The sequence below is a fragment of the Brienomyrus brachyistius genome, chromosome 10 (assembly GCF_023856365.1).
Source record: "Brienomyrus brachyistius isolate T26 chromosome 10, BBRACH_0.4, whole genome shotgun sequence".
Classification (NCBI taxonomy): Eukaryota; Metazoa; Chordata; class Actinopteri; order Osteoglossiformes; family Mormyridae; genus Brienomyrus; species Brienomyrus brachyistius.
The window spans coordinates 12,824,841-12,849,936 of record NC_064542.1 but is presented as its reverse complement, the minus strand read 5'-3'; the positions used below and the strand labels follow the sequence as shown (position 1 = coordinate 12,849,936).

General features: G+C 42.0%; 3 protein-coding genes across 4 annotated transcripts; 1 reads left to right on the top strand and 2 right to left on the bottom strand.

Annotated features, from left to right (window-relative positions):
• Window positions 1-28: 28 nt before the first annotated feature.
• Window positions 29-5,548, bottom strand: LOC125750668 (ubiquitin thioesterase OTUB1-like). The gene is made up of 7 exons (XM_049028833.1): window positions 5,435-5,548; window positions 4,264-4,325; window positions 2,634-2,732; window positions 2,424-2,542; window positions 1,658-1,742; window positions 908-1,102; window positions 29-530 (listed from the first exon to the last, which is right to left on the bottom strand). The coding sequence occupies exons 1-7, from the start codon at window positions 5,475-5,477 to the stop codon at window positions 333-335; spliced, it is 801 nt and encodes a 266-aa protein (XP_048884790.1). The 5' UTR covers window positions 5,478-5,548; the 3' UTR covers window positions 29-332.
• Window positions 5,549-6,564: 1,016 nt separating this feature from the next.
• LOC125750902 (glycogen phosphorylase, muscle form-like) lies at window positions 6,565-17,410 on the bottom strand. The gene is made up of 20 exons (XM_049029260.1): window positions 17,005-17,410; window positions 14,710-14,811; window positions 14,381-14,459; window positions 13,760-13,863; window positions 12,968-13,099; window positions 12,622-12,733; window positions 11,995-12,077; window positions 11,668-11,811; window positions 11,461-11,553; window positions 11,217-11,363; window positions 10,876-11,039; window positions 10,679-10,793; window positions 10,330-10,431; window positions 9,923-10,070; window positions 9,786-9,844; window positions 9,433-9,574; window positions 8,654-8,861; window positions 8,137-8,271; window positions 7,973-8,039; window positions 6,565-7,861 (listed from the first exon to the last, which is right to left on the bottom strand). Exons 1-20 carry the CDS (start codon window positions 17,245-17,247, stop codon window positions 7,712-7,714), a joined length of 2,529 nt encoding a protein of 842 aa, XP_048885217.1. The 5' UTR covers window positions 17,248-17,410; the 3' UTR covers window positions 6,565-7,711.
• On the top strand, window positions 16,935-24,824 carry her5 (hairy-related 5). 2 transcript variants are annotated; one of them, XM_049029261.1, is made up of 3 exons: window positions 16,935-16,974; window positions 21,898-23,865; window positions 24,001-24,824. In XM_049029261.1, exons 2-3 carry the CDS (start codon window positions 23,785-23,787, stop codon window positions 24,553-24,555), a joined length of 636 nt encoding a protein of 211 aa, XP_048885218.1. In that variant the 5' UTR covers window positions 16,935-16,974; window positions 21,898-23,784; the 3' UTR covers window positions 24,556-24,824. The 2 variants fall into 2 exon arrangements, with proteins under 2 accessions (XP_048885218.1, XP_048885219.1); XM_049029262.1 differs by having other exon boundaries at window positions 16,944-16,974; window positions 23,458-23,865.
• Window positions 24,825-25,096: the final 272 nt, after the last annotated feature.

Genomic DNA, 25,096 nt, shown 5'->3' with positions numbered 1-25,096 from the left:
GACAAACAAGAACTCGCCGATTTCACACTTAAGATTGAAATCCTTTTAATAAAACACATGAAACAGTGTAACAAAGGAAACACTAACAAAAAGGCAAGTCAATACCATTTACAACCACAAAAAAAGAAAACTGTACAACTCTATAAACGCCTGGATTCACTGCTATATTTAAACATTTTATCATTTCAGTTTTTGTGAATGGGGTAACGTAGGTCTGGGCGCTGTATACCGTGTTCTTCTTAGATATCATACCGTCATTCTTTTGTACATGTAGATGCATGTTTTCCTCACGGCCGTTTCACTTCCGCCCGTACGGCAGGTAACCCGATCTGCTATTTGTACAGAATGTCGTAGTGGCCCGGTCGGTAGAGCAGGAAGATGCGAGGCTCACTGCCTTCGGGAAAGACGTGATGGTTCACCGTGCCCCCCTCTCCCCTGTCCATGTATTCCACTAGGATGGAGACGTTCAGCGCCTGGGCCAGAGCAATGATGTGGATGTGATCGCTCTCTTTGGACATCGGCTCCACTTCCTGGAAAGACGGTGGAGAAAACAGCCCTTAATGCTAAGCGTGAGAAAACGCAACACCTACAATTGTACATTAACAAGAACTTATTTAGCATACATTTATCGAAAGCGATGTACAATTAAGAATGCAGGGTTACAGGCTTTTGTCAAGGGCCCAGCAGTGAAATTCATCCATCAGTCTTGGGACTTCATCTGCCAACCGTCCAATCACAAGTACAGCCTCCTAACACTATTCTCCCTTTTGCTACTGTTCTTCTAACCTCTGGAAATGTAATTCTCCCCTCACTCTATGAAATAAATAAAACCCCCTCAGTATGTCCAATGAGATCCAGCTCAGGCAACCTGAATCTTCGCAGCCAGACACAATGGGGATGACCTCACCTGCTGACAGAACTCTTTCACAGAGCGCCCACCTTCGATGAAATGTTGGAAAAAGGCGTGCTCACGCTGCAGGAAGCCGGACGTGAGGAGCCGCAGGTAAACCACCACGTAATCCGACACGCTCTGGTCATTGAATGAGGCCAGCAAATCCCCCAAAGATGGCTGCTTCTCACACAGATCAATCAGGTCCATGAACTGGGCAGGGAGTGATGGGACAGGAAGTGAGCTCAGTGCTTGTGTCCTAAACAGATCAGCCCTCAGTCAATTCGACATACTTTAAATAATCCCCACACTCTCTGAAAAAAGGCGTCAATTTGTACCTTTGCTTGACACTAGCGCTGTACCCTCAAGGGGCTGCCAATTGTACCCTAGCTGTAGGTAATTGTACCTTTTAAAGTACAAAGATGGACTATGAGGAAAACCTTTTACTCTATTGGGGTACATTAATGTTTGTACCTTGGGGAGTCCATTTGTGTACCTTAAGTACCGAATTGTAAGGTACAGTTCCAGTGACAAGCATGCAGAGTGCACGAGTAAACCTTTTGTAGAGTAGCCCAAGTATGACACAATTCACATTTTAATCAAAAGTGAAAAATAAGACAGTTACAATGAGTTTATTTTGTACATCTCATTCTTGTCAATTCTCAATTGTTTGGTTTGCTCTGAACATAAGAATGTTTACAATGAAAAGAATCAAGAAATGAAACACCAGCGCGGGTGAGAACGTAACGCTAAGAGGAGACGACCGACCGTGTTGTGGAAATCCTCGATGGTGAACTCTGTGAACCCTTGATTCACCAGGTCCAGTTTGCTCTTTGCTGCTACAGCCTTGAACCTAAGAAGCAGAAAGCATGAGGTCACAGGCAGAGCCGGCAAATGCTTGGATTCACAGAAACATCAGCATCTCTATTACAGCCATCACACCCAACCATAAATGCGTTTTATTTTTCCAAACAATTTATTTTCCACCTTAAGGGACTTTCGGTTTTACCTGTTTACAAAAGGCAGAACGACCAAACTTCCAAATAACACACCATCATCAGCCCAAAATAAATTAAAATTTTTATTTACCCAAGGAAAACAGCAAATATTTCTTTGATAATCTATGTCAGAAATTTGCCGCTGTTCTACACACAGAAAAAAGGGTGAAACCGTACATTTGCTTGTCACTAGGGCTGTATCTTTGTACTTGTACATATTAAAAGGTACAGAAATGGACTCTGAGGAACATCCCAAAGGTACAAACAGAGTTAATGTACCATCAATGGTACAGAAATGTTCACTGGAGTCCAGTTCTGTACCTTAAAAGGTACAATTACCTACAGCTAAGGGTACAATTGGCAGACCCTTGAGGGTACACCGCCAGTGAAAAGCAAAGGCACAAAAATTTAGCCTATTTTCTGAGTGTAGTACATATGGTGCAATGCAGATAATTGTTAATTTAAGGGTACAGAGGGCTGAAGCATTAAAAAGAAAATCCCATTGGAATGCTGGGACTTTCCGTCAATGACATCACCTCTGCAGCTCCTTGCTGTCATCCAGAAGCGACTCCAAATGCGAGAAGCCGAAGGCTCTGTAAAAGCAATTCCCATCTGGCCGCGTTTTCCGGATATACGAGTACTTTTTGTGCAGATCCTGTGGGATAAATCAACCCAGAGAGATAGGGGTTATAAACTTGTTTGTTTTTCCCTGTAAAATCTGCTTGTGTAAATGGAGCCGTCCTCACCTTTATCTTCAGCTGATACACAGTATCATCCTCGGCATACTCCCTCTTCAGAACAGAGAGATCCTGTCTGTCTGACACTAAAGGGATGCTGGTGGCTATCTGGAAAATAAAATAAAGACATTACATGCATGGTGTAACTTCTGGATCCCAAACATTAAACCAGGCTCGTCCGGGCTTTCATGCCAAACTGCCGGCACCAAATACATTCCAGCTTGATCGCAGAACTGCTACCTCTGGGAAATTATCACGGAGATCGAGCTGATCTTCCCAGAGCAGCCAGCAGCAAACTCAGCAGCACAAACACAGCAGGACTTAAGAGCCTATTCAGCTGCACGTGCTGCCTCTTGTTTACCAGAAAGGAAGTTGATAAATTTTCCAGGCAGGCCTGTCTCTCTCTCCACTCTAAACAAGCAGCTTAATTTACATAACTGCTTGTTCTGAAGAACTGGGGGTGGGGGTGGCGCAGGGAGCAGCAGAATAGTCTCACTCTGCTGAATGCCCCTGAAAGGAGAAAAAGGATCGCTGGGGTAACCCGCATGCAATGCTGCAGCTCTGTTTTAAGCAGCGCACGCAGACAGCTGTGCTGAATGTTAATGCCAATGGCAAAGCTATGCAACTGTAGCAACTACATGCAGAGAGGCTGCAGCAGCGCTCAGAATAAACCACATTTTCCTGCTGCTAACAGCTCTCTTAGACCGACATGTCGCCTCATGCAGGAACTCTCTGGATGTTTAAAAACACTGCTATTTAAACATTTAGACACCCATTATAGTCTATGCACCATTACAATTCTCTTCCTCTCAAATCACTTGCTTTGATTTTGCTCTGCTTTCCAGGTAGAAAACCTAATGTGCATTTAAAAATGTGATGCTTTAAAACATGCTAGCCAACATGTGCCACCCAACTGCATTTAAGTGCAGATTGTTTGCCAAGGGACATTCCACAGCAGCAGTGGTTGCTAAACACACGAAGCAGGCTGTTTTAAGACTAACCTGGTCAAGCACGGTAAACAAATAAAAATAGCATTTAGAGCTTTAAAAAAATCTGACAGGGCAACTTGTATAGATTAGTATTTACACAAGAACTGAAATTCAATTTAAAAAGGGTTTGGAAATACAAGCTGGGTGAGAGTTAACCTCGAACTTCTTTAGAATTCCAATGATTAATCAACATACCTTAAAAAAAGCCTTATTGTATTTCAATATATGCATTTCAGGGTGAGCAGCATAATCTCTGAAGTAAGAGCAGCAACAACAGACAGCATTTGTCAAAAAGACAACAGGGAGAAACAGGCCTCAGGAGGAGAGAGAAAGGACGAAAAATCCCAAAGGCTACGTAAATAACCTGCAAATTCGGCAGCCCTGTAGATGGCAGTGTACTGCAAGAACAGGATTTAAAGTCTTGACCTTCATATCTTTTGCTGAAAAATCTGAATTTCAAATAGTTTTGTAGAAAATGACTGAAGACATAAGACATTTTAGGGGAGGGAGACATCATGAAAGTAAATAGCTGAGTAAAATAATATAAAAGAATTACATCCCAAGATTTCCCCAGTTTTTCTCCAGAAGCTCTCCAAAGCCTTCAGTCAGTGATCACAGCAGGAATGCACCTGGGAAAACCAAGCTCTTACCTCCTGCTGGATTCGGTCCTGCTGAGCCATTATGGCTTCGTCGTACGCAAGGCAGTTCACCCCTGTTTAAACAGAGAATGTTCACTGCAATCAGAGCACTGAGGATGTAATGCAGATATCAAACTATGATGTTCTGGGCCTTAAATTAACAACAGCATTTCCCAGGCTGGCCCTTGGTGGCCCTCAGACAGTCCACATTTTTGCTGAGACAGAGCAAAAATGTGGACTGTCTGGGGGGTCCCCAAGGACCAAGTTGTGAAACACTGCTTTACAAGACTAATGCAAGACTGTGGTAAAAAAATGTTTGTAATTTATACAAATTATTAAGGGTATTCAAGAGCAATAAATTCAATGCAACGAATATCGTAACACTGACTTAAAACAAAGAAACCAAAGTCAGATAACTGGGCAATTCTTGTGACGACTCTTCCACACTGTTATTCAAGACTGACACATGTAAGAAGTGTAGGTTTAGTGACGTTTCAGAATTTACACAAAAGGAAAAAATTAAATAAACCCGGGTATCACCACCGCGTGAGGACATTTCGCTGACTTGTGGGGGATAGACGTACTAAATATGACTGAGAATATAGATTAATTCAGTTATTTCAAAGTGAAGAAAAGGAGATAACGTAAGTGACCTAGTTTAATCAGTACGCACTGAAGGGAGCAAAACTGGCAGACTACTTTTGATCAGCTTGACTGAAAGCGGGGTCTACGTAAATAGCTCCAGGTTATCATGTCCATCTCCCCTAACTCATATGTAACCATTTTGCTAGCTAGTTAGCGATGCTGACAAGAAATATTTCTTCAATGGCTACGCAAATTGCTTTTTTGCTTTGTAAACAAACATTTGAGGGATAGAGATGCGCCTCGTGGGTATTTATAACAACGCGGCTTCAAGATATGTCGGGAAGAAATAGACGTGTGACATTTCCCAAGTCGAAACTCTGTCTGCTTCTTTGTGTAGCTGAGTGCGCCTCGTTACCCTAGCCTCCCTCCATCTTTCCCGTTTCCCCCCCAAAACGTTCAATGTAAATAACAGTCGAGCCACAGAATGATTTTTCTTCAAAATATCTGGACCTGGACCGTAGAAGTCGAGAACTGGCGCGTCAACACACCGCACCGACCGAGGTCTCGAACTGTCAAACAAGTTTGCTTTCGGACTCACCTTCCATCTCTGCCTGTGTTGTTTCCTGCTGCTCCTCCGCCATCTTGATCTCCGGCAAAATTCCCTTCGCCCTCCGTTTCCGGGTCACGCGCCTTATTGGGCATCCTGACGTGAAAATCTGGTTCGGCCAATCAGGGTCTTACCGGCGTACCGCTGCATTGGAGGTGCGCGAGTCAAGCCGGTGGCTCGGTCCTGTATCGTAGATGTTGGCTTTTTACTCTCACCTCATTTCATATGTATGCGTCCATTATAGTGTCTTATGCTAAAATAACGATTTTTTAAATGTATTTCTCTTCAATCCAAAAAGTTCTTTGTTTTGCACCTTTCTGGCGTTAAAAAGGACTAGTTCACCAAGATAGTACACAATCTTGGAATTCCTTATGTAATCAATGGTTTTTTTCGCTGGGAAGTAATTGAATATGAATTTGATTTGAATCTATTGGAAATAATAGGTTTTTGCTTATTTTAGTGTATGGCTGGAATTTGATTGTAAGCTTTAACATGGTAAGTTACGCTAGCTAGACAAAGCGTGCAAGATAAACAAACTAAGATAAAAACTACTTTAGCAAGGCGGTTATTGATTCAAATCCGGCCTTAGATTTTGTGCAGAGTTTGCACATTCTTCCCGTATTTGCGTGTCTTTTCTGTGACAGTCACCACACACGTGATCCATGATCCGAGCCCAAAGAAAGAATGACGGCTTTTCCATAACGTAACTCATATTTTGCCTTGAGGTGGATGGAAGCGGGCCATTCTCACCAGAACCATAAGCCGAACAAGTGGTTTAAACGAATACTGAAGGCTCGGCTGATATTGTAGTAAAGTAACATAATATCCAAGGTTTCAAATGTCACTTTGTTTTACAAATGTATAAACATTCAGCCAAATTATTTCGTGCCGATTGTAAGTATTCGCTAAATGACGTTTTTTTATTGCAACAAAATAACCAATTCACTAAATAAAAGTTAATGGATGGTGTCACATAAGTGATTATGCATATGGCTTAATTCATATTAACATGAAGACTAGTGCAACAATTTATACTATGGTGAAAAACATCAAATAAATTCAGTGTAGGCATCTACGCCAAAATACATCATGATATATTAACAGAAATAGCAAAACAAGTATTTTATTGTGATAATCGTTTAATGGTTTTTGACATAACTATATGCATTTACATGTATATAATGGGATTTCAGTGAGATGTTTTCATAGACACTAATTTTCTGAAAACTGATGTTCACAGAAGACAAAGAACAATGACAGAGAAATGCATGTTTTGCTGAAAAACATTCTTTCGTTAGCAGAAGTGGTTATGATCGTGAGCTGTTTATCATAATAAGTCAAGATACATTCCCTTAGAAAGAAAATTCTTAGATACAACAGCAAAGAAGGACTATGTTTCAGGGGAATGATAAATCACCTGTGTACATTCACTTCAGTGCATGCATATCTACACACAAATAACGACACACGGCTAATTGTAATTTTTGTTTTGTTTCAGTCTGGTGTTGCCAAAGCACATCCATGTGTGGATTCCTATTTCCATCACTTAAGTCTTCAGTGAAAGCTGGGGTAGAAATTCAAATGTGATGGGTGATGTGTTTGCCAGACAGAAAAAGCTGTTTCGAAGTAAATGTATTTACTTCAATCACTTATTTTGTAATTTTGTTGGGATGGTTATATTTATCGTGTACCAAAGGGTGATGAACAACATAGAGTGCAAGCTTTGACAGTGTTTGGTTGCTTTTGAGATCAGCTTGACTCGTGGTTGTATATTGTTATAAATGCCATCTTACCACCTTGTACGGCCTGTCCATAATGAAGATATACATTCCATCATTCTTTTGGGGATCCTCTTCTAACATTCACAACAAACCAGTAACAAAACTTTATGAACAAGGGACAGTTGTAAAGGAAGCAAAGTTCTATATAATGTGGTTTATAGGGTCTGTCTGCGGCAACAATGTACAGACAGCCTTTTACAGATTGTTTAATATTATTAAAATTCAGGTTGAACAATCTGTAGTTACCCTACCAATTAAATATAAATGGTTAATAGTTATTGGAACACTTGTTAAGTGTGGGTTTACATTAGCTGTGGCAGGATTGCTAATTTCACAAACTTACATCAATTTTCGGCACAGTCTAAGGGGAAGGTTTCGGGCCTAATGCACTATATTTTCTCCTTTCATAGTACGTACTTTTTTGCTATCATCTATTTCGCAGAATCCCTGATAGCAGCAGATGCGAAGGCTTGGATCCTGGAAACACTTAGCGTGGGTCATCTGGAGCATTAAGCTTGCTAAGGTTGGGCTCCACCCCCCAAATTTCACGGCCATACTGTGCAATGGTTCGGTCACTGGAGAACTTGCCGCAGCCTGCAATGTTGTGGATCACCTTCTTGGTCCATTCTTTGGTGTTCTGTTGGGAGCACAAATGTCAAATGCTTAGCGAGAAAGTCTACATGAGTAGGAACATAATAAGTAAAGAAACCTATAAATGCAAGGATAGGAATCTGGAGCCAGTTCTGACCTTGTACAGAGCATTGACATCATCTTGGCATTTCATGTAATCTTCATAGTCGGCAAACACCTTAAAACTGCATGACAGGTACAGTCTCGCAGTCAGTCACAGTCACCATGAATTCAAACACTGAGAATCAGCTCGCATGTGTTAGTAAATATGAGAATTCATACCGGTCATTATTCATGAGCATGTGAACGATGTCCTTGAAGAGATCGGGCTGCTGAGGGCTGAAGTACCCTTTTCCGATCTGGTCTATGGCCTGTTTGAGCTCAGGAATACGGCTGTAGAATTCTGCAGCATTATAACTAAAAAAATAATATAAATAGATTATAAAAAGTAATTATCCATCTGCACATTTTAAGTGGCCATACCGTGATACAAAGTGTATCCCAAGGACCATTTAAGATAGGATGCAAGGTGAATGCGATGATATTAAACCACAGATGCAGATTAACGTCAACCATATATTTGTTTTATTAACTAGACATTGGTGTTAGATTAGTCATTAATATAAAAATAAAATCTGTAACACTGACAGGGACATTAAACTTGACCGTTACAAATCAGATCATTTGGATTTCACCAACATCTGAAAGTTTTTGAGCTATATTTAATCTCTCTTATAACTGTCGTTTCATCCACTCTCCTCAACAACCCGCATCTTTATCCCAAAATTCATTCTTTTACCCCTTTCTGTCCATGGCTTCCACATCTTCCACCCTCATGCCAAAGATGAAGAGGTTCTCTTCGCCTGCCTCTTCTGCCATCTCTACGTTGGCTCCATCCATGGTGCCAATGGTGAGGGCTCCATTTAACATGAACTTCATGTTACCGGTGCCGGAGGCCTCTGTGCCGGCTGTGGAGATCTGCTCAGATAGGTCGGCTGCAGGAATGGCTAATCGGGGGGGGGGATGGAGGGCAATGTCAGCTGACTCCATATAACACGACACTATTTGCTTTTAACTAACTTACTGTTAACTTTTTTCTTCCATAGTAAATGCCTGTAGCTGGATGAAAGTGAAGTATTTTGTAAAATGCATCTATAAAGTACTGATTTATTTATCTGTTCGTTTTACTTCTTTTATTCTCTCGCTTACACGTTACAGCACTTTGGTACAACTTCTGTTGATTTTAAATGTGCTGTATCAGTGCTCTTCAAATCTGGCCCTCGATTCCAAATCCAGGCCTTGTTTTCAGTTGTCCTAGGTAGTTAGTTTTATAATTACTGATTCTGATTGGCCGCAGAGGCTTCATATCCGGCCAACAGGAAAAGGAAGGCTGGAAAATCAGCAGTGCTTGGACCTTGAGGACCGTGATATGAATAGACCTGTGCTATATAAATAAACCTGACCTTGACTATGAAAATACTACTAAATAACTGAATATATGAAATTCATATGTATCTCGATGTCAATATTATGATATTCCCCAATAATCAGGCACTCCCCAAACCCACAGACCAATACCTTTCTCAGCCAGGGTGACTCTGTAGTTCTCCAAGAAGATGACCTTGAGCCGGTCACCTACCACAGGATCATGATTGACAATTTCTCCTATGCTAGTGATGAGCTTGATGATCATCTTGGCCATATGGTAGCCTGGGGCTGCCTGAGGAGGTGATCAGAGACAAAAGACGGAGGGTAAGGAACTGTTTTTCCCTAGCAGAACAGATGATAACAAGGCAAAGGTGATGCATGGCTAGTAACTTGCTATAATATTTAAATCTGTTTAGACCAAAAAAATCACAGCCTGAATAGTCTGCCACGGGTGGCAACCAGAACATTCAATCTGTTCCACGCAGTTGGCGGAGGACACTTACTTTTCCACCAATCATAATGGTTCTAGGAGTCCAGTCCTTGTTGGGTTCCTTCTTGATGCCTGTTAAAAAAAATCCATGCTGATGTTCAGTCTGCCTATATTGTAGTAATGGTATCTATCCAAAGAAGAAGCACTCACGGTTGTAGAAGGTAATAATATGGAGGCAATTTAGAAGCTGCCTCTTGTACTCATGAATTCTCTTGACTTGTAGATCAAACATGGATTCGGGGTTGATTTTCACTTTGTACTGCTCCTCCAGGTACGCAGCAAACTTTAGTTTGTTCTCCTACAGAGACAGGCACAGTTCAAATGCAGGCTGATGACCTGGTTATTGATATATGTAATGTTCAACTGTACACCACATATTTATTCCAATAGCTATGCATCAATAGTTACCGCAGAAGAGGGCCAAGCTATCTGAGGCTGTACATCGATTGTTCCAAACGTGAATGAGACCTGATGCAAACTAAGAGCTTCTACATGCTTGTAATACCAACATTTACACTGACGATGGAGGTACAACTGGCAGTGTTTGATCTTGGCACCTGTTTGATCTTGGCAACATCTCGGATGAAGGTGTCATCGTCCACAAGATTCAGCAGGTTCTTCAGCTGGTCCAGATCGCGGATGTAGTCTTCTCCAATTCTCTGTTGCAGTTGCAATTATGCACAAATTTATAAAATAATTCACGTACACAAAATACTCATACAGACCAATTGACACATTGTAAAGTACAATATGTGTGATATATATGATAAGGATGTGTTATTAAGGTTTATACAAGACCTATCATCCATTTTGTAAAGATTCTAACGTTCTGAAGTGACTGAAAGTAGACAACACATCACGTTTCATAATTGCTCCTGCAGATGTGACCTCGTGCACCTCCCATACCTCAGCAATAACCTCTGCCAATCCAGGATTGCACATGACCAGCCAGCGTCGGGGGGTGATGCCATTGGTCTTGTTCTGGAATTTCTCTGGATCCACCTCATAGAAGTCTTTGAAGCTATAGGGAACATCAATAGTCAATAGTGAGATCAGTTTTAACGTACTTTGCAGCAAGAAAGGCTTCTCTGGGAGGCACATACACGGTGGCTTTGAGGATGTCGGAGTGAATACGAGCCACCCCGTTGATGGCATGGGAGCCCACGATGCACAGGTGCGCCATGTTGACCCTCTTATGCCCACCTTCCTCAATCAGGGACATGCGACACAGCCGGTCATTGTCGCCTGGGTAGAGGGAAGCGATGCGCTAGCGGGAGAAAGAGAAGGAATGAAACAAGATCTTGGAAAGGCACAAATAATGCAACCAGGAGTTAAAATCTGCACCAGGAAATCTAAAACCGACTTTCAAGAAATCAAGCAAAATTGGCTTATCTGATTCTATTTTAATGAATGCAAGGCGACCGTATATTTTTTCATCTCTCACCTCAAGGTGGCGCCGATTGATCTCGTAGATGATTTCCAAGTGTCGGGGTAGCAGGTGCGCCAACAGGTCGACGGGCCAGCGCTCCAGAGCCTCGGGCAGGACGGTGTGATTGGTGTAAGCACAGGTGCGCAGGCATATGTCCCACGCCTAAAAAAGTGAGGAAAGTGGCAGTCAGGGAGGTAGCTGTTGAGAAGACAGCTCAGGTAATGCAAACCCAATGAGGAGGGCGGTTCCCCACACTCACTTTGTCCCAAGACACCTTCTCATCATCGACTAGGATCCTCATGAGTTCAGGGATGGCCATCGCAGGATGGGTATCATTAAGCTGAATTGCAACCTGCATCCCCCAAAAAATACCTCAAATTAGGCAACAAGGATATCAGACCTGAAAGGCCCATCAGACATCGCTGACCATAGACACCAATCATAGAACAAGGACCGGATCACTCACCTTATCAGGTAAGGTGCTGAAGTCTGTACGCACTACTTCCGTGGAACCGAACTTGGACGACTTGAAGCGACGGATGATGTCCTGGAGGGTGGCAGCCACCACGAAATACTCCTGTTTCAGACGCAGCTCCTTACCTTCAAAGAACTTGGGTCAGACAGCCATGAGTCAGAAGGGCCAGACAATCCCACTCATATAAAACACAATGATGCTAAATTGCGGCTAATCACTTAGCAAATGCGTTACAGTAGCATTACAGTATTACATGACTGAACAGCAACACTAATCTCATGTTGGCTATACGAAATGACTCGATGGTTATTTTCTTACATTATCATTTGGATAGAGTACGCGGGAGATGTTCTCAGCCAAGTTCCTGTCCAGCACAGACTGAATATAGCCACCAACATTGACTGTTCAATGAAAAACACATGTATCAATGAACAGCCCACTATTATTCAACATATATGTTTTACAGCTGTTTTTTCTACAGGTTGTGGGTTCAGTTTTCATTTATTTATTTAGCAAATGTTTTTGCCTGAAGTGAAGTACAAGTGAGGAAAGCTAGGGGTCTCAGGGCAGGAGCTGCCAGCGTCCATCAACCCCGCGGGAGTTGGGGTTCAGCGCCTTACTCAAGGGTGCATTGGTCATGTATCTGCTCTGAGCACAGCTGCAGGATACAAACCCACCACTTCGCACAGTTCCCTAATCTACGGAGCTGCCAGCCACCATGGTTTTAACCCACTGTGGTGTCACAGACTGTAAATAGTATTTGTGGTTAGAACGGTTGTGGATTTTAGGGTTTCTCTGGTAGAATATTTGAATACAGGAAATGTCCTGGTTACACAGTTAGGGATGGAACTGCATGAGATGAAGGAAAAGGCATCTCCCAGAGGACACCAAGCAAACTGAAGACGGCAGAAACTTCGGCCTCCCACTGTGACGCCTCAGACTCACAGTCTTTCAGGTTGAAGTCGCAGGGAGCTTTGGCCGACCATAATCTCATGGTGTTGACAATGTTGTTCCGGTAACCAGGTACAGGGGTGTCATAGGGCAACGCCAGGACAACCTGGCACAAAAGACAATTAGGCACAGATTAACCCTTTATAGCTGATTCAAGCATTTTCTTGATTTTAACTACTTAATTTCTCAAATACAACCATAAAAACCCATACTATGACATTGTAGCATCATACATTATTACTACATTACATTCTTTAGCTGCAATTACCAAAACTCTTGACACATTGACAACAGTTCAATGCCACTCTAAGCTGTCATCCTCCCTGGTCCTCTTACATACCTGAGTGTCGACCCATTTCACTCCTTCAGCAGAGTGATCTACCCTGCCATAGAAATGCACAGGTCTCATGTACTCTGGACGGGCCTTCTCCCAGGGGTTTCCATAACGCAGCCAATCATCAGCCTCCTCAATCTATCGGTAGATATCAGTGATAAAACTCTTACAGCATTCCTTGGTATAGTGCAACTTGACGCTTCCATCCAGATGCATATTAATAATGAACGCTTGACTATTCTTACGAATCCAAAGTAGGTTAAGTCACATAAATCAGATGAGAACCATAAATTAAATAATGGGAATATTGGTGAGATTAAGGATAAGAATTACTTCTCACTGATTAAGATGTACATGTTTTGGGAAGAGAAACAAAATATAACATGGTCCTTTACACTGATTTTAACTTTTAGCACAGACTTTTAACTTTTATCCAAAGAAAGTGACTGTAAATCAGTGTGTAGAGTAGCAAGTGCAATATTTATTTAAGATCATCAACACAAACACATAATCGCTAAATCTAGTGAATATCATGGAGTGCTGTTTAGTACGTTCATGGGAGTTTTACTAACACAAAAATGTTCTGAGGGCAGAACGAAAAAATTATTGGTTCAGAGAGATAACCAATCAGATTGTAGAGCAGGTGCGTCCAAGCAACTAGAGGAGGCGGGACCAACAAATCAGATGTCTTGGTCCCGCCTTCTCTAGTTGCTTGGACCCACCTCCTATACAATCTGATTGACTAACTCTCTGAACCAATCATTCACAGAGACTCACTGATTTAAACTGCTGACATACCTGCCAGCCATTGGCAATCTTCTGGTTGAAGATGCCGTATTCATAGCGGATGCCATATCCATACGCAGCCAAACCCAGAGTAGCCATTGAGTCCAGGAAGCAGGCTAAGGTAAATAGTAGAGTGCATAACAGTGAGTACCGAAAAGCAGTGTTTCCCAAGCCGGTCCGAGTGGCCCCCAGATGGTCCATCATTTTACTCCCTCCCAGTATCCCAGCCACTACAGGAGCTGGGAGGGAACAAAAACCGTGGACCATCCGGGGGTCTCTGAGGACTGGGATGGGAAACCCAGGAATAGAGATGGAGTGTAAAAAAAATCCTGAAAGTTCCTCAGAAGATTGCAAATCCCCTTAAAATAATGTCAACTAACACTTGACCCCCACCTCAAGCTTAAATATCCAGGGGCCTGTATCACAAAGTGAGATTTGTTGGTTAGCTAGATAACTTGTCAGATTTAAGGTTCCCCAGATTAAATGGACTTTACCTTTGTTCACTTATATTTAGCCCAAACTACCTGAAATCCAACAAGCTGTCCCGCTAAACCCAAATATCCAGCTTCGTGAAATAGACTCCAGGTCTTTTGTTTTTAAGAAAAGAAATGGAAAATGAGACGATTTTCTTACCAGCAAGACGTCCGAGTCCACCATTTCCTAACCCGGCATCCTCTTCCATATCCTGCAGCTCCTCCATGTCGAGGCCCAGCTGGGAAGACAGGACATGCAGCAGACCTGTCAGTGCTGGGAAAGACCCTCATGCCTCTCAGGGAGCGGCTGTACCAATTATTGCATTCATTGGAACTCTGTCTCTGACTGGATCCCTTACACTGTGAGATGTAATGCGATAGGAATAACGTCACACTTGATACTGACATATGTTACAATGCTTTGGTGCCTATTTAGGACCCCGCCCACCACCCATGAAAATGCACGTCGTTTTTGCATGATTCTGGCACCTGGTACATAGCTTCATCGCAGGAGTTCTCCAGAGCCAGGTTCACCATGGTGTTCTGCAGCGCGCGCCCCATGTAGAACTCCAAGGAGAGGTAGTAAACACGCTGGAGAGAGAAACGAAACGAAAGCTTTATTTCATTAATTACCATGGAATTCCATGGAAGAAACACAGGACAACTGGATCAGAGTCTGTGGAAGACCAGGGGTCTGCTTCGGAAAGCAGGATTTCTTGCTTAGCCGGATATCTTGTCAGATTTAAGGTAGTCTTGGTTAAATGCTAATGGATGATGATAAAGTCCATTTAAATTTGGATACCTTAAATCCAACAAGTTATCCAGCTAGGCAAGAAATCCTACTTTCTGAAACAGACCCCTGGATCAGGTTTCAATGGTTCATTAAGAACTGAGGTAGCGACAGGCAGATCTTTATGGACCTTTATTTAAGACTACAGGACATTGTTACTGGTACAAGAATTCCCATTGAAAATAAATGGATGAATGAAAATAATTATTATATATCTCTGAATGGTGCAAAGAGTCCAGAAGTTAATTTGATTAAATGAAGTCCGGTAACACTTTACTTAAAGCAGTCATAATGTATTATAGATACCTTCATAATGCATTATAATGCATGCATAAAGTATCATAAACATGGCTATAACTATTTATAAAAAGGCATATTATGGATGTTCTATGAAGCTCTCATCTATAATGGACTATAGACACTTCCATAATGCATTATAATGGTCAGTATAAGTTATTATTATGCATTACAAAGGTATCTATAGTGCATTATAGATATGAGTTTCATGAAGCATTCATAATAAACACGGCTATAACGTGTTATGACTTTTTTGTAAATAGGCCTAGTTGTAGCCATGTTTATAATGCTTTATGACTGCATTATAATGCACTATGAAGGTATCTATAATGCATGATTCATGAATGCTTCAAGTGCTACCTGCAGTTTTGCAATGTAAGCACACAGACAAATGCGAATTACTGATTTTCATCGTTTTATCATAATTGCTGTTATCCATCCAATCACAGGCCCCGAGTCCTTTGGAGTCTTTGGTAAAATGTATCTGGACTGGCGGGGAACAGGACAGAATACAAAGGAATGGCAGCTGGAGAGGGTTAGAGGGATTGTACTGCACTGGCTTTTCAGACAGCTTAAAAATAGCACAGCCAGGGCTCATTCTGAAGGCTTAGACTATCTGTGATATATGTCACTCTTTCGGAATGGTTATGCTAACATAAGAAATAATGGAACACAGCAGTATTTTACTTGCGCACACACATGCTCATCCAGTCACATACTGTATATCTGGGTAATAGGTGCTGCTTTATTCCATCTTCTTCTTTTAGGTAAATTAGCTTCTAAGTGCTGAAGGAGCACTTCCCCCACTAAAATGTACAGCTGCCTTTGGCTGTGTATAAGGTATGTGCAAGGACTCCCCTTAAATAGATTTCAGTAATACCAGTTTAAGGAGGGAGTGAAGATGCAGATAACATGTTCATATTAATGTTCATTTCCTTAGACATTGATGGAAGCTATAGTCCGACGTGGTCTTTATATTACACACATAACATACAGGTAGCGCTTGCAGGCCACGTCTGACCCCCTCCGTTCTTGTCACGTACTAAAAACACATAATACAGGCCTGCATTCATATAATGGTGGATGTATGTCATTGTTGATATATTTATAGTATTGTGGATTTTCGAACTTGCGGCTTTTTAAAAGATTTAAAAAGCTGAGCAGTTAAAATGTTTCGGCAACATTGTAATTTTGTAGCAAAAATTCTATTTACGTCATAAAGCCTCAGAAATGCTGTATCACATAAACCGTGATGAGTTTCTGAAGGACATATTGATCCCACGGCTGAAAAACACAATATGTTGAATTTGTCTAATTATCTTCCTACTCCGTTGACGTGATCCCAGCGCCGTTCAAATAAAACCACATCAATGTGAACGCACCCAAATCAAAAACTAATACCAAGCAAACAAGCGAATTAAATTTCAAGTTTAATACAATTGTTGATCACGAGTTACTGAATAATTAATGCGTCTCTTTCATAATATGCAATTCATTGATATAATGTATACGCAAGGTTGGCTTTTTTTGACTGCAACGTCCCATGTCATTGGTATCTGTGTAACATCCAGCGCCATCAATGCTATTTTCAACATGCGTGACATTCTCTCCTCCCCGCAGCCCAAATGTCATCTAGCGAGTGAGCTGGTGTACGTGCACAGCAGAAGGTAAGAACCGGAGCACTGCGGCAGGCTTACTTTCGGGTCCTTCTCATAATAATGTTGCTGGGTCCTGATCCACCTGCCCACCAAGTGATCGCGGACGGTATTAGCAAGGGCGAAGTAGTAATCTCGCTTCGTCGACACATTTCTGTCCTTGACCAGCGTGAAGTGAAGGTGACGATTAAAATTGGTCTTGATGTCTGCGACATTTTCCACTCCGGCGAGCCCTCGCACGGAAATTTGCTTCCTTTTTTCTTGGTCCGAAAGTGGTCTTGACATATTGGTGAACTCGATGTCCCTTGATGCTTGAATGAATTTGTATTCAAACGAAGATAGGAAAATGGAGGATTTTCTTCCTAAGTGTATGCAGACGATAGTCGCGACACCGGCCTCTTAGATGCCTTCTGCAGGGACATGGGATGGAAGGTGCCCGTCCATATCGCTTTAAAAGCGAGCATGAATTATTCTAAGAATAGGGCGGGCCTTACTGTATCCACCGTCCAATTGACCTCCCTGTCTTAAAACGTGCCTATTATTTATGAACTACATTGCAATTGGTCAGATTGTCGTGGCTGTTTTTTCATATCAACATATGTTAATAAGTATTTTCATTTCTACAACATTTAATAGAATAATCGACTAGACTGTCACAGAAAAGATTCGCTGTTTACGTACATCAAATAAATAATTCAAAACATATACGTTATCAGTTTCCTATCCAGTGAGGTTGACAAGTAACAAATATTATATTTACAGTGTAAAAGCACACTTAGGTACAAGTTACCAGAAAATACCACAAAGCAATTTAAGGAATCAGAGTCAGGTTGTCAGGTTAGGGACACAAAATTGGCTTCCAGGGTCCGGAGACAATTTACAGCGCATTAAAAATAGTTGCGGTGTTAAATGTTTGTCTGAGTTTAATACATGTTTACTTCATACAATATAAACCAAATCCCTTACGACTATAAAAGCACACAGTGGCCCTTTAGAGAAAATCCAGATAGGATAATCAAGGTGTAATTTTTGTATGTATATATCTCCAACTTGCCACTCCACAAAATACCATACAGTGACAACCATTTAAATATTTATCACAAGTCTTCTGCACCAAATTAAAATTGCTTTTAGCTAGCGAAACTGATCTCCGTGTTTCCTGTTGGTACATTATACAAGACAGATAAAAGTAAGCGACAAATCTGAAACCTTGAACTGCATCCAAAATGAGAAATATTACAAACAATAAAGCCGACAATAACAGTAAATTAAGAATGCAGAGCGTATTTCCAAAGCCGGACACGAAAATGATCTCTTGCTCTTCAAAAAAATACCACACCATTATCTATCTGACCGTTATATAACATCTAAAAAAAAACCGAGGTAAACACCTTCATTATTACACTTAAAAGCCTGATCTGTAAACATTGGGGAAAACTCACTGGAAAATTGAATGACGTATTTAATTTCCTTTTGGGGTTAGCTGAAGAATTCCAGAAATGACATGTTAACTTTGAAGAGAATCCTGAAGCATAGAAATTCAGTGTTTAATATCCCAACAGCTGGGAGTAATCTGGGTGGGGGCTTCTTTGAAATCCTTGTCACCATGAATGTGGCCTTTTTAGATGGGGGGAGGCACATCACTCCTGCTGAATTTGTGTGTGTGGGGGGTGGGTGGTGATAGGATGGAGGGACACAAATCCCTGACACTGTGGAGGAGATCTGGGAATCAGCCTTATAAGCATATGCACAAATATAAACACATGCACACATGTGCATGAACACGGACCAGGACATAATACCCGGCTGTATTACATTGACACACCAGGCAGTCATACCTTACAACGACTGGCACAGGGCAAATGCAGTAACGCCAGTGTAACTCAACTGTGGCCCTGTACATCTCCACAGTTTAAAAAAAAAACCATTGTTAAGTGGTTCTTATAACGGGTGAAGGTCATTGTAATTATTTCTTTAGCAGAACTAAACACACAAACTGAACAAATTCGGCGCAGAGACTGACCACGCAGGATTACGACTGGAGAAATTGAGAATTCATGAGCAATTCTTTTAACAGGAATCCAGAAAGGCCAGCAATAAGATTCTCGGGGAAAAAAATCGAGTACTCGCTCTGTAGCTGTTGCTGCTCCTAGAGTTACTGCTGGCGGATTATCGTCTCCTTAGCAGCTCCCAGCACTTATCCAGGCGTGGGGGAATTTTAAAAAGTCCACAATTCCACAGTCTCTGCTGGCCCTTAAGAAGATGAACAGTAGAACGCACTAGGGTTTGGGCAGGACAGTAAGACGCACTTGTTTTGTCCTCTCAAAATATTTCTCTGGTCTTTCATATTCTTTACATTGCTCAAAGAACACAATCAGACCACCATAGGCGATTTTACCGTGTGTGCAGTGCCACCTACTGGTGGTCAGATGAAAATGCAATTTTAAAATGCGGCGTATACTAGACATCCATCCGTTTTCCAAACCGGGGAGTCCGGAGCCTATCCCAGAAGCAATGGGCACGAGGCAGGGTGGAGGCCAGCCCATCGCAGGGCACACTCACACACCATCCACTCACACAAGTTAGTAACTCCAATTAGCCTCAGCGTGTTTTTGGACTGTGGGGGGAAAACTGGAGCTTCCGGAGGAAACCCCACAACGACATGGGGAGAACATGCAGACTCCGCACACATATAACCCAGGCGAACCCGGGTGAACTCAAGACCTAGAGATGTGAGATAACAGTGCTAACCACTGCACCACCATGCTGCCTCCGTATACTAGACATATCAGTGTGTAATGGTAATTTATTGTAAATGTAATTACTATTCTTTATGTTTAGCCCAGTTTGGCGTAGCCTACACTGAATGACTGGTTTGGCTCCAAGCTCCTGTCTTTCGCCTGAATGACTGATCAGAAGCTTACACCCCCCTGGGTCAAGAGGCGCCTTTGCAGGCCGCAGAGGATTCAGACGGGGGAGGGGGGACGAGGGATGGATAAGTACTACTTAACTTCATAATACATAAATGTATCCGTAAAAGTAGGTGTCCAACGTTTTAAAAAGGTTAATACTCGTCACTGAGATACAAGTATATAAAAATCTTTTCAAGCCATTGCGATTTTGAATGTGACTTTGAATGAATATATAGAAATCTGACGACAAGAGATAAATATTCTCGGGGGCTGGGGCTAGTCATTTTCACATTAGAAAACCATGAAATGAAGTTGAAATCGTGCGTTTTGAATTCATGTTGCGACGGTGCAATAAATGGCCAGTAGAGGGCACCATTTGCTCTGTCGTCAGCTTTGCAGAGTTAATCGTGAACAGCCCCGTGCAGTGCTCACGAGAGTGCCGCAATTCAGGCGGGATGTTAAACCAGGGGTTGCCAAAGCCGGAGGTCTGGACAAATTCACATTCAGGTCCTATAAAAAAAATCAGGAACCAGGTGTGGTTAAGCAGCTCGTTCTACCATCGGAGATCCACACATGAGGAGAGTCTGGACTGAGGCTTCTCAAGTGGTGGAGGGAGCTCTACGTGACATTGGGATGCTCAAGGGTGCTGTAAAGGGGGGGGGGGGGGGTTGACGTAGGAGAATTTCAAGATCCCCAGATTGACAGGGGCCCTAAAAAATTTGGCACATGATTGGATTAGTCTGGATTGGGGGCTGCAACATCATATGCTTTTATAGGCCCCAAAATCTCTAGCAATGCTCCTGGGTATACTGACCAATAGAGTGAGCTGACACTTGGGTTTTAGGCGCCCCTTCATGCAGTTGGATGCCTGATCTATCAGTTCTCTGGTTTTAATTTGATTTCAGTTGTTGCTGGCTGATTTTGCTTAGTTATATATCCTTTCTTCTTGTCTGATCCATTTGCACCCTAATGCTCAGCTCATCTTTTTCCTTAATTAGCTGTATGATTTAGATCACACATAATCAGACAGAGACTGGCATCTGTCCGCATGTTATTCATTTTTAGAATACTGGAGCTGCAGTCTCCTAAATAAAACACACCCCCTTCCCCTGTAAAATGTAAGTAAATATGGATGCAGGCAATGAGGCTATGAGGTTGGTGGGGGGGGGGGGTACTTGGAGCCACTCTTTGAAATGGTGTCGTCGGAATGCCGGGTTTGAGTCCATGGCAACAACACTAACGTAGATTGTGATTACTTTAACAGATGGACTTAGTGTGAGTAAATGCAAAGGAAAGAGTGAGAAGCAGGAGGATGTGGTGAAAATTGGGGCTGTGGAGACCTTGTAGACAGAGCTAAGACAATTACGTAACATAATATAACGTAACGTAACATAACATATCACAGTACGCATGCGCTGGAACTGTGGGAGGATGCTGGAGTGTTGGGTACTTCATGAGTAGTTATTTGCATGAATTGTAGTCACACATTTATTAAATTAGACTATTAGGCAATCATAACCTTACAATAAATTGGGACATAATACAGTTTTCACATTTTGACACTCACATTCACTCTTCTCATTTTCTGACTATTCTGTGTGTGTGTGTGTGTGTGTGTGTGTTGCTGTAATATCTGAGTCACTGCTTCTTCAATTAACCACATTAACAGTTTCTGGATGTTCTCTGATAAATGCTCAGTTGCAAGAAAGTAAGAAGAACGCCATAGACATAAATGCGTCCGTCATCGATGTAGGTGCGCGCCAGTGTATTTGGTCCCCTTACAGGTGGGATAAAAGGGTCCTCTTAATCACCTTTTAACATACTATGGCAAGTTTTTATCAATATGCATGGTTGCATAACTGGAAACGGGTATAAAACCCATGAAGACTACGGCACTTGAAGATATGCAAGGGAAGACGCGCATCTTCGTTGTTGCTAATTGTTTCTCCGGATCAGAATCCACATCCTGTAATTAAAGAATCCCCCCACCCACCCTTCGTTTTGTATCTTGTCTGCAACACAGACGCGCTTGACGGCTCGCTATATTGGAGCGACAGCTTCTTAAATGGGAAGGGCTGGCAGAAGAGCACGAAAGGACAGATGTGACTAATTGCGTTTCTTTAGCAGCGCAGGCAAGCGCGATGTGCCCTCCAGTGAGAGTCATTTACGGGGAGGGAAAGCTCTTAAGATGAAGGCAAACTTTAGCGCAGGTGTTCAGACCGTTTTAAATCGCTAGCCACCCAAGGTGCAGGGAAAACCCCCACAGCTGATGTACAAATTTACAAAGGAAAACACACTTTAATACGTGCGACTGTCTCGTATAGTGCTGGCCAAATGATGTATCGTTTCAATTTTCCCTTTTGTGTTTACTTAAATTGTGTTTAGCTGTTAATTCTAAGTAGATTAATTAAATGTAAGTTTTTGTTTCAATGACGGGATGGTAACGATTAAAACGGCATTGTGATACACTAAACGGCGCAAATCGCGTTGATGTACCTTATCGATAAGTTACAAAGGGTTTTATACATGATATGGGAGTGTAAATAGGTTACATTAATAATCTTCACAAAACATTAATGTATTTTTTTCAGATTTAAAGCAGGGATTCCCAGTTTTAAATATGTATTTTCTAATGTGACACTTCCAGCAGTACGTCATCTATTCCTTTGAATGCAAAAAGATTTCTTCCTGTTTAACCATGTGTACTACAAAATAGTTTTCGATTATTGTGCTATTATATAATCATTATTTATTAAACTGCTTAAGACAGTGATCAAGCATGCTAATTTTTCTTATCTGAAAGTTAAAACTTTCGACCCTTTTAAGCTCTAAAAATGACCCGACATAATAGGGACTCTACGGTTCAGCACAATAGGAAGCGCGCAGCGCTCCCGTTTCCTCTCGGCACGCATCGCTGATAATCCGCCATTCAACTCAAATGATCCCCCTTTTATCTTGTTGTTTGATCGGAACCATCAACCTCGTCCAATTCGGGCTAATCTCCGTGGGGTGTCAGTGATCCGATCATCCCGTTGTTATCTCTGCATAGCTCCTCTATAATGGGGACATTATCCTCTCTATTTTCATAGTTATCTGTGCATGTTACAGACGTTGAACATCACATTGCCGATCAGTGGGTACAGATTTACCAAGGACCATTCTTCTGACTATGCTAGGAATTATTTTCTCTACCAGATATAACAGTTTATTTCGAGTCTTCCCTGAACCTGCCTAATACAAAACAAACATTTAAATAAGCAAACATTTTTTTAAAACTGGGGAAAACATGGTTTCAAGACACACACCAATATTAAGTAAAAAGTACACAAAATAAGGAAAAGCGTTATATTAAATAAAAAATTGTATCCCTTAACATACAAAAGAAAATATTGCAAAATACTGTGTATACCATTCCTGCAAAGCGTTATTTTACTAGCCGTGCAATGTGCAATTATATGATATAAGAATAAAAAATAACAAAGGTTGTTTAATAAGATATTATTGACTAAGAATATAGTCGTAGGATTTGCTTTATTCAATCTGTCCCCGTTCTTACCATTAAAATTGACGTCACACTTATTAGAATATACATTACGAAACAAGAGGCGTGGTCTCTAGGGTCTCGACATAAAGCTCCCCCGAGGGACCCCCGTTTGAAGGGGCTTCAGAGGTTCCCTTGGATTGCTGGAAAATTGACTCACTTTACAGGACAATGTCTGCCGCGACGCCTGACGAAAGAAGCGGAAGAATTGTAAGTTAGTTCTTATTTTCCGGCGTGCATTTTTAGTAATCTCGCTTTACGGTAACTATTTAACTATTTTCAGATTTTACTAATTACGTTAAACTGGGTCGCAATGTTAAATGTGAATCCAGGTTGACAAGTGTTGTGTTGCAGTTTTCCAAACCACTAATGGAGAAGCGCCGGAGAGACCGCATCAACAACAGTCTGGAGACTCTGAGACTCTTACTTTTAAAGAGTACACGCGATGAGGTTGGCTTACCATTAGAATTCTCCAGTTTATTAATGAAATTCTGGAAGAATACACATAACAGTATGCGACTGATGATGACAAACAAATGACAATCTGTTTTGCAATATCAAACTTTTTTTTTGTTTGTTTCGCAGAAACTCCAGAACCCCAAAGTAGGTAAGGCTGAGATCCTTGAGAGCGTGGTTCACTTTCTGAAGATGAGACAGTCAGGGTGGCCCGAACCCCAAATGACATGCGGAGGAAGAAGAGGCCAGCAGACTGAGGAAGATGTCAGGGTCTCCTGTGGACACTATCAGGACCACAGGAGGTGCATGAAGGCACGTTTGCTGAGAGTAGGCCGCTTAATTACAAACAGGAGCAACAAGCTGTTGGTCACCATGGAGTGCGACAGGGACGGCCTGTTCCAGGGACCTCCAGTGCAACCTTCAACACACTTCTCCCTGACGGCGCCCCCTACAGTCGCTCCTGTCCCCCATGAGGCTGCAGTGCCAGTGGCCTTTGGCTCAGGCTGCCAACTGCCCTCCCAACACCTGGGGCCAGCGGCTTGGGCGCCCCCTACAGGTTCAGCAGTGCAGAGACAGGCCCTGCAGAGACTGAGTCAGGGGGCCGATGATGGTGGTGACATGAAACCCGTTCCAGAGACACACGGGGCCCTTGGCGGTGCAGTGTGGAGACCGTGGCCACAGTAGCAAAGATTCCCCATATTCTGGATTACATCAGCTGGTTTACAAATTTTTTATCCATCCATCCATCCATCCATCCATATATCTAATCAACCATCATCAATTTATTTGTGAAATTGATCGGGAGTTCTGGCTCTCTATTTTCTATATGTGGAAAAAATGTATGTATATATGCATGGATAGCTATATATGCAAATACCTTTGTATGAATTCCTCCTGTAAGAAATAATAAAACGAGATGCGTCAGACAAAATCGTTTGCTAAATAAAACAAAAATGTATACGTAAAAATATCGCCTGAACCTTAGTGTTCAGCACGGAACCAATTGTGTGACAGATGGGAAGCGGATGCTACCTTCATTGCCGCTCTGGTCATAATGAATTACGCAGATAACTCAAAACTGAATAAAACTGCAAGAACTGCACCAAAATATCGGACGTTCTCTGATCAGTACCTGACAAATTTGCCCCCTATAGGTTGCTGGGGAGTATGCGCTGATGATTTGTGTTTTTTTATATCGTCATCCAATACAGTAGATGGCGCTATA